This window comes from Hevea brasiliensis, chromosome 2 (assembly GCF_030052815.1).
Source record: "Hevea brasiliensis isolate MT/VB/25A 57/8 chromosome 2, ASM3005281v1, whole genome shotgun sequence".
Classification (NCBI taxonomy): Eukaryota; Viridiplantae; Streptophyta; class Magnoliopsida; order Malpighiales; family Euphorbiaceae; genus Hevea; species Hevea brasiliensis.
Window position 1 is genome coordinate 114,950,206 of NC_079494.1, and position 15,594 is coordinate 114,965,799.

General features: G+C 31.4%; 1 protein-coding gene and 1 long non-coding RNA gene across 2 annotated transcripts; both read right to left on the bottom strand.

Annotated features, from left to right (window-relative positions):
* Nucleotides 1–9,608: 9,608 nt before the first annotated feature.
* Nucleotides 9,609–10,085, bottom strand: LOC131175586 (protease inhibitor HPI). The gene is made up of 2 exons (XM_058140234.1): nt 10,026–10,085; nt 9,609–9,912 (listed from the first exon to the last, which is right to left on the bottom strand). Exons 1-2 carry the CDS (start codon nt 10,042–10,044, stop codon nt 9,719–9,721), a joined length of 213 nt encoding a protein of 70 aa, XP_057996217.1. The 5' UTR covers nt 10,045–10,085; the 3' UTR covers nt 9,609–9,718.
* A 496-nt stretch (nt 10,086–10,581) lies between these two features.
* Nucleotides 10,582–11,257, bottom strand: LOC131170679 (uncharacterized). The gene is made up of 2 exons (XR_009141463.1): nt 11,067–11,257; nt 10,582–10,952 (listed from the first exon to the last, which is right to left on the bottom strand). It is a non-coding gene; the product is annotated as an uncharacterized LOC131170679 (long non-coding RNA).
* Between the last annotated feature and the right edge of the window lie 4,337 nt (nt 11,258–15,594).

The window sequence follows — 15,594 nt, forward strand, 5'->3', positions numbered from 1 at the left end:
GGATGCCTTTTGTAGATTGAAGCAAGCTCTTATCACTGCACCAATCATGCAACCGCCTGATTGGAGCCTACCTTTTGAAATTATGTGTGATGATAGCAACTATGCAATTAGAGCTGTTCTTGGTCAAAGAAAGGACAAAAGGAGTTATGCTATTTATTATGCTAGTAGAATTCTAGATGAGGCTCAAACAAATTATGCAACAACTGAAAAGGAATTCTTAGCAATTGTCTTTGCATTGGAAAAGTTTAGACCTTATATTATTGACTCAAAGGTGGTTATATTTTCAGATCATGCTGCTATTAGGTATTTAGGAGGCAAAACCTAGGCTCATTAGGTGGATTCTGATGCTACAAGAGTATGATTTGGAAATTAGAGATAAGAAGGGAGCTGAAAATATAGTTGCAGATAATCTTAGTAGGTTAAAATTGGATGATAAAGAAATGGATGAAGTCCCTATTGATGAGTTTTTCTTGGATGAACAACTTTTCTCTCTTATTGCTAAACTACCTTGGTATGCAGACTTAGTAAATTATCTATCTTGTGGAGTTTTACCTCTAGGAATGACATGGCAATAAAAGAAAAAGTTTTTGCATTAGGCAAAATTTTATAGATGGGATGATCCTTTACTCTTTAGGAGATATTGTGACGGTTTAATAAGAAGATGTATTCCTGATGAGGAGATACAGAGTGTTATGCATCATTGCCATGCTTCTGATTATGGAGGACACTTTAGAATCTCTAAAACAGCTAGTAAAATTCTGCAGGCTGGTTTCTTTTGGCCAAACCTTTTTAAGGATGTGAGGAAATTGACCTTTGATAGTGGAGATAGGAATAGGAAATTTGCCTATGGGATTGAAAAATTATCCATTCACTCATTAAATTCCATAATTCTATATAGAGACACTTTGGCTATTGATTGTTCTAGAATTCCTTTTGAGCATGACTCTGTCTTTTGATTTGTTGGTTTGGGAATTTTGGATGATAATTGACTTGATGGCTAAGCGGTGAAAGCTTGGATAAGCATTAAATTCTTTGCATCTTGAAGGATGGGTATATGGATTGTTGGTATGGCTAAAGGTATGTTAAGTTACTTTAATAAGTGATTTTCATAGCTCTTTGGACAAGGCACCCCTAAAAATTGCATTATGTTTTAAAGTTTGCTTGAGGACAAACAAAGACTTGAGTTTAGGGGTATTTGATACATGCATTTTGCATAGTCATTTAGGTTTAATTTCATGGCCATTTTATTTGATTGTTAGTCACTTTTAGCTAATTTTATTAGTTATTTAAATAGTTTTTTATGATTGCCAATTTTTGAATTAATTTGTAATTTTACTTTATTTTGTAGGAAAAATGGTATTTTTGAGGGACTAAAAAAGAAATTATACAAGTGAGGAGTGATTTCTACAGCCAAAGATATAAAAAAACAAGTTTGAAAGTTGAATTATGCAGTGGTCAAATTGCGCATAACTTACCGCATAAGTTGTGCAATTCTGCATAGGGAGAAGAAGCAATTTTTCCATTCCTGCCGAAATCTGCATAAGTCACTGCATAACTTATGCAGACTTACTCCTTGCTTATGCAACTTCACACAGAGGGCCCAGAAACCTGCCGAAAACTGCATAAGGGACTGCATAACTTATGCAATCCACTTATGCAGTTTCATAGAGTCTTCATAATGAGCTGGCAGAAGATTCTCTCATGAAAACACACCTCAAACACACCATTTTAGGGCTACTTGTCAGAAAAAAGATATAAATAGGCCCTTATCTCATTTTAGAAAGGGGAGGAGACAAAAAAGGAAGCAACAGCAGGGGAAGAGTCAGAAAATAGGGAGCAAAACGTCACCTCTCTATTTCTAGACCAGATTTGGAGTTTTCTTCCCTTCTTCCCTATTACATACCTTTCTTGTATTGGGTTTATTAGTTCTTAGCTTAGATTTAAGATTTATTTCCATATTAACTCAGAATTTCTTGTAAATATTATGGATAGTGAGTAGTTTTCATTAGATTCTGGAGTTGGGATGTAATATTTGAGATATTTTGTGGATTTTGATTGGATAATCCATATTTTGTGGTTTTAATGAGTTTTATTCATTTCTTGTGTGTTCAATGACATGCTTAGTGTAGGATCCCATTAAGTGTTGTTCTTAATCCATGGTTGAAGCACCGAAAGGAGAAAACCTTGTGATAGATAATCAAGAAATTGGACTTACTTAACTTAGATCTAAAAATAGACTAAGGATTAAGAGGATTTACAGATTAATTAAGGAACTTAATGGGTCTTAATTAATTTTAACTCCACGAAAGTAGGATTAGATTGATTAAGGCACTCTTTGTCCCACTCGCAAGGGTATTCAAAGGATTTAAGAATTAATCTCCTTAAAACCCGTAAGGTCCATAAGATTGGATAATCAATTTAAAAATCCTAAAATAGCTTGAATATGAACTCCTGAACTCTGAAATTGCCCTTTTTATCATTGTTAATTTCTAATTGAATTTAATTACTTGCCATTTTAAATCTTGCCATATTTCAATTTGCTTATTTTAATTTGATGCAAATTTAGTTAAATCATTACATTGTTGAATAGAATATTAATTTTACACATATAGATTTCACACTTCAATATCTATCAATTTATTGCTTTAATTTCAAAAATAGTTCAAATTAGTCAATTTTCATATAAAAAATTCGATCATTAACACAACTCCTCGTGGGAACGATATCTTTTCTATATTACTTGTACGACCCGTGCACTTGCGGTTGGGCCACATCAACAATTAATTTTCGGTTGCTAAATTAGTTACAAATAACAAGCGATTTACAAAATGGTTGCAAAATTCTAAAACTAAAAGCACCAAATTTTGTGCATTTGATTATTTTTCAGTTGCTAATAGTAACCGATATCAATTGCTACTAGTAATCAATAATTTTTTTTATCAAAAGTTTTAATTTTTTTCAAAGTTAATTAATTTTAGCAACTGATTTGATTGTCGATTGCTATTTGTAATCGATTTAGTTATCGGCTGCTATTTGCAACTAATTTCATTACAACTGACTGAATCGGTTGCTAAATCGATTAGCAACCGATTTTGATAGATTAGCAACCGATTCGATTGGTTGCTAATCTATTTTTCCTTTTTATAGTGTAATAGCTTATATAATCTTTTTTTTATGTTGATTAATATACCACATTATAATTTTTTAGGTTAATTAATATGCCATGCAACAATTTTTTAAGAGCAACTAATATTATTTTATAATGAGAGCTGATATAATTTTGTATCTAATACAATTTTTTAATCGTAATTGATATAATTTTATAATAGATAAAATTTTCAATAGTAGATAATATAATTTTATACTTGACATAATTTTTAATAACAATTGACATACATTTTTTATTGTAGTATGATATAATTTTATATTCAATAAAAGAGACATATATATATATATATATATATATATATATCATTTAATTTTAAATTTTGAAAAAATATTAATAAATAATTTTTTTTAATATGTTATAGCAATTTTAAAGGATATTTATTAGATTATGTGACGCACTTTCATAAACTACTTTTTAATATATAATAATTTTTAAAAGATTGATAGATGAAAATCACATCAAATATTAGTAGGATTTGTAAAATATTTTACTAGTTTATATTATGGGTAGTTTTATAAGTTTATTTAATGTTTTTACATAATTAGTTACTTTTATTAATTTTCATAATTTTTTGATATTTTATTATGGGAAGTATGAGGCGTCATGCAATGGGTTACTTGCCGTAGTGCAGTGGACTGATCATGTAAAAATTTTGTTGGCGCAAGTGGGTGGTGTCCAACAATGCCAGATGAGTCATGCCTTGGTGGTGGGGTCCTTGATAGTGATTGTAGCCGATGTTGCATGGTTGATGTAGAAGGCATAATTTGTTGATTTGATAAATGAGAGATGGGCAAGGGGATAGGTCCAGTATGTCCAGTACAATCCGACATTTGAGAGGAGCCTTTGTTTTCTTTGCTCTACCCAAAAAAAAAAAAAAAAAATGCAAGATCTAGAATGAGGCTTTAATTTGTTTTAAGCGTATAGCTTCAACCAAAAACCCGCAGCTCATTATATTTAGGTGGAGTGTGAAATAAAATTTCATATGTTGTGGTTTTATGGTTATGAAGTGAAGGTAGTCTATTTATGACATACACAGCTATATCAAAAGCATAATTCCAATATTGGGAAGGGACAGAAGCATGATGGACCAATGCTCTTCAGTTTCAACAATGTATGCTGTTTCAACAATGTATCGGTGTTTCCTTTCCGCACATCCATTTTTTTCTGGTGTGTGAGGATAAGAAATTTGCTGAGTTATACCATCCTTAAGTGAATATTTAGTTAAAACTTGGCACTCACCCCCCCAATCTGCTTGGAAGCATTTAATTGGCAACTCAAAATATTTTTCCATTACATGTCAAAAATTTATGAACACATTAAGAACTTTATATTTTTGACGAAGAAAGTATATCCAAGAATATTTACTGAAATGGTCAAAGAAAATGACATAATAACGGAAACCATCAATAGAGGGAACCAGTGATGGTCCCCAAACATCAGAACAGACCAATTGCAAAGGTTTACTAACTCTAGAATCTGAATCAACAAAGGGAATTTTATGTGATTTACTGATTTGACAAGCACTGCAACGACTAGAATCTAATTTATTGAAAGACAAATTATTGTGATGAAGAACTTGTTGAATAGTTCGAAATTGAGTATGTCCGAGACGCGCATGCCAGGTACAAAATTCAGCAACATTGATAACTGGTGCATGAGAATTGGCCGATTGAAGTGATATGTTGTAGAGACCATCTCTACTCGGGCCTTGGCAAAGTATTCGGCTCTTGAGGATATCCTTAACAAAAAATTTATGAGGGAAAAATTCAATAGAAACGTTATTCTGAGATATAAAACCATGAACAGAAAGAATATTGCGATTAATAACATGAGAACAAAGAATATCATTAACAAAGAACTGAACATCATTATAAGACATGTGAGAAGAACCTTAATGAGTAATAAGTAAGGTAGTACCATTTCCAAGAAGGACTTCGTCAGTGCCAATATAAGCAAAAGAGAGTTGGTCAGACATCCACGATCGACCGTGATTGATAATTGGCTCCTGAGGCAATTGTCCAGGACTATTCTAGCATGGTAGTAGTGGGGGAAAATTCACGCTATTACCATTTTAACTATTATTAAAGAGATCATCAAAATAATTTCTTCATCTTTCTTTAATGTCTTCATTTTCACCAACACTTTTTCTTTTTTATTCTTAATGAACCTAACTTGATTGAGATATTGACATTTCTTTTCTCTCCTTGCTAATCTATAAATATCTTTCTCCCCTTATTTAGTTCCAAGTTTCTCATATAACTTTTCATTGTCCAACTGATCAAAGTGGCTGTTGAACCACAATTAGACTGCAGGTTGGTGGGGTATTTATTTGAGATTGATTCATAAATTATGAAGGGAGATCAATAAGACTAATGAACCCATTCATCAATTTTTATTTAATTGGAATTACAATCAAACTTTCAATTACATATATAATTTTTATTCCACAAGTTCCAAAGGAAAAAGACCATTTATTTATTTCGAATTACTGATTTCTCGTTCATTTAAGATAATATATCATATTTGTTGTTTATCCAATTGTAGGAGTTCGAGTGACCACCTTATTTTCATCCACCCAAACCCAGACCCTGTCACACCTGAAGTCCCTAGTCACAGGTGTTCCACCTTGATCACTATTGCATCCACGTTGTTTTTGTTCTCTTTCTTTGTGGTAGCCGCTGCAGAGTCCCCGTCTGCCCCAAGGAGCTCCGGCCATGAATCCCTGAAGGCAAAATATATATATATATGATTAAAGAGGACTTGCATATACTTGTGCCGACGCTGACTTGCCATTCTCCTCTCGATCTAGTTTTCAATGAAATCTGTAGATTGAATGTTAATGGTTTGGCTTTGCGTGGGGGTTTGTATACATTGAAACAAATTGCTCTTCGAATCTTTAGTAGACCAGTCATTGCCGACATCTTTGAATTCTGGCAGTTATCACCTTTTTGGCATGCTTAATCCCACTACATGATGCCGCATATGATTTATATAATAAACGTTAAAAAGCTAAAATTTTTTAAAAAATGCAATTCATCATACGTTTTCCATATAAAAATTAAAAATAATAATTTTTTTTTTTCATATTTGATTGATAGCTATATGTATCCACTAATTTATTATCTTAGGATATTTAATTTCCATGGAAATATTCAAAATTATTAAATTTTAATTTAATAGAGCTATTAATAAAAATATAAAATTTTCCCTAAAAAATAAAACTATAATAATTTTAAATTCAAATATTCATTAAAAATAAATGATAAAAAGTAAAATTAAATGATAAAATCCGTATGGAAGTTTTTAAAAAAATTATTAATTTTACAAAAATAATTAACTAAGAAATCATAAATTCACATTTAAAAAAAATATAAGCTTTATATTAAAAAAAAACAAATATTTAATTTAGATTGAAACTGAATGTCTTATAAAGGCTAATTTTTAATTATAAATTTCAATATACCAAGTCAATAGAGTTACATCATCTATTGTTAGATAATATATTTATTCACATTAACATTAAATTATGTTAATGAAATTTTATGAATATTTAATTATATTTTTTTTAGTATTTAAATTAAGTTTAGTATTTATATAAATTAAAATTTTTTAGTTTTATTTGTATTTAATTTCCAAGTTTTTTTTTATTGCAATCCAATTTCATCTAGAATAAATACTCTAAGAGTTGTATGATAATCGGAGTAAAGCATTTAGTGATAATAGCTATAAAAGGCAAGTTGCAGTGGATGATCATCAAGTGAGGCAAGTTGCAATTAAAAACAATATGACTTGTGTTTTAGTTTTGGAGATTCAAGTTTTAGTTCTGAAAATAACAATCAATTTTTCACCTCCATAAAGGTAAGTAATGGCAATAAGTAATGCTTTTTTTTTTTTTTATGAGTATGAGCACTAAAGATTTTCTTTAAATTACTACTTGAGTCATTCACTCCAAGCAACTTACTGTGGAAGAGTACTAAAATTACATGGTGTCTCACATTATCTCTGACTTCATAGTATACATATCAAATTTTTTACTTAGTATTTTTTGTTTTATATTTACAAATCAAATGGTTTAAGTTGATTGTATAAATTTTAGGATAAAGTGGGTTAACTTTTGTGATTTTTTGAATGTTAGGCACAAAATTTTTTAGATGTCCAACTCCATTATGTATTAGAACAAGAACAACTTAATATTTTAGTGATAAAAGTTCACAAAATTTTTATTGGTACCTAACTATATATATATATATATATATGTACACATTATTCTTTACCAAAGCTCCTAAATTAGAGAAATTATTGAGTATTTTGATGTACAGGATTTTAATGCATTTTTTACTTTCATATATGTGAATTTCTATGAAATGTGAATTTTAACTTTTGTTATAAATTAATATCGGGGTTAAAAATAATTTTTTTCATATTTTTACATAGTAAAAATTAATTTTCAAAAATTTTATCTAGTAATTTTTAAATAATTAAAATTTAAGAATAAAAAAACAAAGGAATAAAACTTCAAGAAACCATATTTTCTCGCAACTTTTGTGTTTTAGTGTTTTCGTTACCTCTTATTTATTTTATTTTTAATTGATTTTATATATTTTATAATTAAATTAAATTTTAATAATTTTTTTAACAATATCAAAATAAAATGTATTTTAAAAAAGAAAATAATATTAAAAATATAATTTAAGATTAAAAATATAATTTAAATATTAGTAAATTTATTAATATTACTTTTAATTAAATAATTACTAAATAAACTAAAAATAAATATATTATAATAAAAATATAATTAATTTTAACCAAAAAAATTAAATTGGTGCGTGTGCAATGATAAATTAGTACTTTCTATTTTAATTAGCTAAAAATAAAATAAATTATTATTATTATTTAGAAAAAAATTTAATTTGATTGGTTATATTAGTTTTCTATGTAAATCTAAATTCTATTCTATTAACCATTTTATTAACCATTTTTAGTTGAGTTGATAAGTGAATTTCTTTAAGATTTAATCTAAGGTTAAAAATTATAAATTTAATTATAAAATAGTCATCTCATCAATTTTTTAAGTTATATAATTAATGATGAGGAATTATATTTTTATAAACAAAAATATATAACAAAATTTATTATATATTTTAAATTTTTATTAATTATATCATTGTATTATTATTTAATTAATTTAAAATTAATTAAACTAAAATCTTAATAATTTTTAATAATTTTATACTTAATAATATATATATATATATATATATATATATCTTTCAATTTTTTTTCTTTGCTTACATGTAATGTTTTTCTTGTAATTAAATCATATATGTATAAGAATTTCTTTAATTAATAATATTAATATTGCCGTAGATTTATTGGATACTGGATTTGGCAAGATTGAGGATCTCCAGAAAATAAAAAAACAGGTGATAGTTGGCAACCACTTCAATGCTTAGGTCAGTAATCGGATTATGAATTGAGTATTTAATATAATAGGAGTGTGAGTATTATTTACATCTCTAATTTTGAAACTTTACTTTATTTTTATAGGGATTGTAATAAATTAGTGAACACAGATGTCAAATATCAATCAAATATGAACTTCAAAAAAAAGAAAAAATCAAATATGAAGAATTGCTTTGCCTTACATACATGATGTTGCATATGATTTTCACAAAAAACACAATTCATCATATATTTGCTATAAAAATTAAAAATAATAAAAATATTTTTATTTTTTTCATATTTGATTTAATATTAATATTAAACGCGGCTATACACTCGAGTTCGCTGGTGAGAGGGGCAGCCAAGCAATCACCACTTGAATTATCACTTTAAATTAAAAAACAAATAGCTCAATATTCAAAATTAAAAAATTTCTGATTGAAAAATTGAGTTTTCCATTTACTTGCACAAACAATCAAGTTTAGAGGTAACTACTTAATTACATTATAAAACCTGTATAATACCATGCATTTGAAACTATGAATTATTTATTATTTTATTTTAATAATATAATATAAATTTTATTTTAATATTGGGCCTAGACTTTTTTATTGAATGAAATATTATCTATTAAAAAAAAAAAAAAGCAAAAATTACAGAGTGATGTGATTTTTACTCTCCAACTTCTTCCTTCAGTATCCAATTGATCAAAGTGGCTGTTGGACAACAACTAGACTGCATGTGAAGGTTGTATATTTATTTCAGATTGATTTATAAGTTATGAAGGGAGATCAATAATAAGGCTAATGAGTAACTTGCAAAATTAGTTCAATAATAAATGTATTTTTTAATTTAATTAAAAATTTAAGTTCAAATGGCCTTATCTGATTTATAGAATTATAATTTAAAAAAAAAACTAATGAACCTATTAATCTATTTTTATTTAATTGGAATAATAATCAAACTTTTAATTGCTTATGTAGGATCCACATAAATCTAAATTAACACAAATTTTTATTCCTCAAATCATAAAGAACAGAGATTATTTATTTGCTATTACTTTTTTATTATATAATTTCTGCTCCATTGAGGTAATAAATTCGTTGTTTAGCCAATGGCAGGAACTTGAGTGACCACCCGATTTTCATCCACGAAAACCCGGACCCTGTTGAAATTTAAATCCTGAGTTATAGGCAATCCCTCCTTGACCACGATTGCCTTCACATTTGCATTCTCTGTCTGTATGATACCCGCTGCAATGTCCCCGTTTGTCCCGACGAGCTCCGGCCATGAATTCTTAACTGCAAAAGTTAATATTTAAAAATAGAACCATGATCGATAATAGTGATTCATGAAGGCAGCGAAAAAGATTATTAAAAGAGGACTCGCATACACTAGCTTGTGCCTTAATTACCTGGACACTGACTTGCCATTCTCCTCTCAATCTCTAGTTCTCAATGAAATTGCCCACCTTATTTTCAAATCTATAAAGAGGACCAAACATTTGTTATTTTTTAAAGTCAATGTTTAGAGAGACAAATATCAAATTTTAATGGGGCAAATTTGAGTTTTAATTTTTTTTTAATACTAAAATGTAATTTTTACAAAAACTAAAGGGACAATTGCCTCATTCTAATACACGTTCGTCACTAAAAATAAATAAATAAATAAAAAAATTTAAAATTAATATCTTTTCATACTTTAAAAGTAAAGAAAAACTAATTAAATTAGTCAATTAACTTATTTAAAGGTAATTTACATATATTATAAAACATGAAATGTGGTAGATTAGTCGTGTTAAATAGTTTTAAATTTATAAAATTTAATATTTAAATTTCAATTGAAATGGAAATTAAGACAAAATAAAAGGTAGTGTTTATTATAATATGAAATGGTATGAACTTCTGTATAAATATAAATTATTTAACTTCATTTTTAGTTCGGTAATAAATATATTTTATATAGAGTAATAAAAAAAAAGTAATGAACCCATTAATCAATTTTATTTAATTAGATATACAAGATACACACATCTAACATAAGTTTTTATTTTTCAAGTCACAAATGACAAAGACCGTTTATTTAGAGTGGCTGTTTTATTATCTAATTTTTTATTTATTTAAGATAATATATCATATATTTGTTGTTTAGCCAATAGCCCAATAGTAGGAATTCGAGTGACCACCCCATTTTCATCAAGCCAAACCCAGACGCTGTTCAATCTGGTGTCCAGAATCACAGGCATTCCCTCCTTGATCACGATTGCTTCCACATTTTTATTCTATGGTAGCCACTGCAGAGTCCCCGTTGGCCCCGACGATCTCCGGCCATGAACTCTTAACTGCAAAAGTTAATATTTAAAAATAGGACCATGATCGATAATATTGATTCATGAAGGCAGAAAAAAAAGATTATTAAAAGAGGACTTGCATATACTAGCTTGAGCCTTAATTACCTGAAGATTGATTTGCCATTCTCTTCTTGATCCCTAATTCTCAATAAAATCTATGGACTGAAGGTTAATGATTTTGCTTTGCAAGTGCAGGTTTATGTATATTGAAACAGATTGCTATCTTCGAATCTTTAGTAGAACAATCGCAGCCGACATCTTTGAATTCTGGCATTCATTACCTTCTTCATGCTTTGTTGAGATTTAAAAAGAAAAAAAAAAAAAATAGAAGTCAACAATTGTGGCTTCAGTGGCAGCCTCCCAAAGCATGCTGCCATGCGAATTTGGCGGTGGCACACAGTGAGTTGGCGATGAGCAATTCTTCCAGTGCCTATAAATTGGGATGTACGAGAAACCGTCCAAATTAATAATGTTGGCATAATTGACTACTTGCTGTAATTTTCATATTAGTTTCACAATTATAGGAGACTGATCTGATTTGATTTCGTAATTATAGGAGTTTGATTAGGTGAACTGATTAGGTGACAGATTTTGTATAGATGTATATTTGGTTTCTTAAAATAGTGTTATTTCCTTTTTTTTTTTTATGATGTAATAATATCTATATATTGACACCAATCCTAGAGAAGAAAATACAACCTGAATTATTTTTCAGAATTCTATTGTTTACATGGTATCAGAGCAATTCGATCCTAAAAGCTGCTCAACACGAATTGAATCCCATATCTGAACCACCATCGCAATTTCCTTTGTTTACTAATTGAAATGGCGTAAATCACTGCATCAGATTCATACGTAATAGCTCAGTTCCACCTATTATCATTCACCGGGATAATGCTGCATTTACAACTAGTATCATATTGGATGATACCAATTATCCATTATGGTCTCAACTTATGGAGATGCGTATTGGTGCTCGCAATAAGGCTGGATATCTCACTGGAGAAACCAAAAAACCCCCACCTGAAGATCCCAATTTTGGAACGTGGATTACTGAAAATTATAGAGTCAAAAGCTAGCTCATCGATTCAATGAGTCCATCACTAATGCAGCGATTTATTCGACTTTCCATAGCCAATGAAATATGGGAGGCTGTATCAAGAGCCTTCTATGATGGCTCAGATGAAACCCGTCTCTTACTGAATCGAAAATCTTTTTCTACCACACAAAATGGTAGACCCTTGTCAACGTGCTATAATGAACTTGTTGCTATTTTTCAGGAAATTGATCACAGGACTACATCTCAGGAAAAAACTGTTGAAGGGGTGGTTCAATTGCATTCTGCAATGAGTAGGCTTCGAGTTAATATTTTCCTAAGTGGACTTGATCCTGAATTTGATCAGGTTCGTGGTGAAATTTTGGGAAAAGATCCAAAACTTGACCTGGAGAACACATATGTGTATGTAAGGCAATAGTATCAACAAAGATAGACAATGGGAAGCTCTCGACCAATTTCTGAAAGCTCAGTTATGTTAGCAAACCGAACTCAACAAGGAACATCTAGTTCATCAAAAAATTCCTGGAAAATCTAACAATCTTAAATGTAGTCATTGTGGTGAACCAGGTCACTCGAAGCAGCGCTGTTATGAACTCATAGGCTATCCCGAATGGTGGGTCTTCTCAAAAAAACTTCTCAAAAAAATTGCTGGAAAGGCTATGGTGACATCCATGGAGGATACCCAGCTAAATGTGGAAGATAAATTATAGCCGCAACCCATAGCAAATACCCAGGTATTGTTGGAACAACAAATGTGTTCTCTGCGATTTCTAAAAATAGTACTTGTATTATTGATATAGGTGCATCCGATAATATGACCAAAGACTCTAGCTAAATACAATTTATTCGTTCATGTCACCAATCAGTTATCTCTACAGCTAACAGTAGCACTTCTCCTATTACTGGAGAAGGATCTGTCAAATTGTCTAGTACTCTCACACTAGATATGTCACGACCCAACCTATGGGCTGGACCGGCACTAGGACCTGGGCCAGCCTAAAGCCCTCGAGGCCCATAATAAGCCTAACTATTCATTAACCCAACTCTAAGGCTCATTTGGGCCCAATTTCAAGAAATCAACCGGACAGAGTCCGGCCATAAAATGGACCTTTCAACGGGGAGTTTTTGACTCACCCGACCTGTAAACACAATAAATAATCAATTGGGGAGCTCAGCTCACCCTCTACATACTCATATCAACATAAAAATAAATGGGAGCTCAGCTCCCCCATCCAGTCCATCAAACATGCATATAATAATAATTTTACAGGTCTAACATGATAATTATATTACAGACCCAAATCGAATAAATATTTCTAACACATGTGGAAATTCTAAGAGTTAACAGGTTTACACAAAAATAAATAAATGACCTGCGAGGGAGAAAAGCAGGTTAACCTAAAAAATATCCTCCTGTGGCCTGGAAAAATATTGAACAGGAGTGAGCGTTCGACTCAGAGAGTAAAATATCAATTTTAACCATAATCTCTATAACTATCTAAAGCTAATGCACCCTATAGAGTGAAATGCAATATCAGCAATAATTTTACATCATAACAGCAAAAAGATAATTTGGAGCACTCACACACCCAGTAATATCAATCATAATATTTGGGAGCTGATCCCCTATACAGCTCTCTTAAATCCAACCTGTGCCAGCGAAGAACTCAAGCCGGACTGTCGCTTAATAAACCAAATCGGGGTCCCAACGAAGAACTCAAGCCGTGTCTACCACGAAGGACCAAGTCCCAGCGAAGATCTCAAGCCGTGTCTACCCGTCCTATCCATAGTCAACACCACATCACACGCACACCAACGCACGTACACTGCTCCAAATTACCACAACAACATCCATGGCATTTTAACAGTTATGAATGCAACATAAAACGTGCTTAGAGTGTAACTACATAGATACATACATATAAGTGATGCATGGGCATGCTTAAACATATAATAATATCGAAATTACAATTAAAATTAATATTTTACTCACAGACTTGACAACGGTCACTGCGGCGGCTGAGCGGAGGAAGAAGGCTGTCTCGGCTCACCTGACAATTTTTATTACAATCATTTAATAAATTTGACTCAATACGATTAAGAAAAAGACCAAATACGTCCTAAATTGTGCCGAAAATCCGGCAGAGTCTCCCCTATATCTAGGACCTACCCAACCTGCAAAAGGGCTCAAAACACACTTCTATATTCACAATCCATATATCCACAGCTCAATCACATCACACAGCCCCTCCTGGGCCCATCCAAACAATCATTCATCACAAAATGTAAAATTTCAATTTAGTCCTTATAATTGACTCTTTTTGCAAAAACTACCCAAACAAGCTCTAAAAATTCTAAAACTTTGCCCCGCAGTCCTTAGCAATATTACTAAGCTAATGCAAAAAGAATCATAATTTTCTGAGCTACCACGAACATTTTATGGATTTTTAATCCCATTTAAGCACTAGAAAATTATGAAAAAGTATGGTTCGGGTTTACCTGTGCCGATTCTGACTTTGGGGACGTGCTCGGGACGTCTGACAATGGTGGGGTAGCCAAAATCTCATCCAATTCGGAGACTTTTTCGATAGCCGATCTGTCTGGCCGGAAATTCACAGACACGGACAATTGTCGAATTTCCGCGAATCGAAGATACCTACACAAAGCCCACAACACGGGGGTTAGTACATAAATTTTACGAAATTTTCTAAGCTCATTTAATGCTCGGAAAAATACTGCGAAGTTCCGTGGGGCCCACTGAAAAACGGTGTCAGAAAATTTTGAAATTTATATTGCCGCAAAGCTCTCGACGAGTGGAGCGCTCTGGTACTCTCGGTTTTCTCGTGGGGTTCACGGTTTGCGAGAAATCTAGCCCAAAAGTCAAAATGGGCTAAAACTTTCCGGACAAAAATTGGACAAACCGCTCGATGGATTTTGGTGTTCTTGGTGTCTATGGAAAGCTCTCGAGGTGTAGATGGGTTTAGACACAAGACCCGGCCCGATTGGTGGCCGGATTGGCCGGGAAGACCAAGCGGCGTGCTTGCCCGTCGAGTCGCTTCATGCGCCTTTTTCCGGCCTGTGAAGCGGCTGCGAGGAGGTGGTCAGGGAGGCCGGCCGGGTGGGGTGGGGAGGCTGCGGCGCAGCAAGGGGAGGAGGGAGGAGAGAGAAAATGGGAGAGAAAGAGAGGAAGGTCGGGACACGCGCGGGGAGAAGAAAGAGGAAGAAGAAAGGCCGGTCCGATTCGACCAGTCCGATCTGATCCGGTTTGATTCGACCGGTTCGATTCAGAATATAAAATTTTGAATTTTTTTACTCTGCCTTGGGACCGAAAATGAGGCCCAAAAATTTCAAAAAAATTCTAGAAAACTCAGAAAAATTCGTAGACTCAAAATATATTTTTAGTTTTGCCACGTGGCCTTTAAATTGATTTTTAAAAATCATCAAAGTTTTATATTTTCAGAAAATCAAACCCGATTTCGAAAATCCGAAAAATCTCAAATAATTCCCTAAAATTTAATTAAAATTAAAACATCAATATTTGCCCAAAAATAATAAATTTAAAAATTAGGGGTGTTA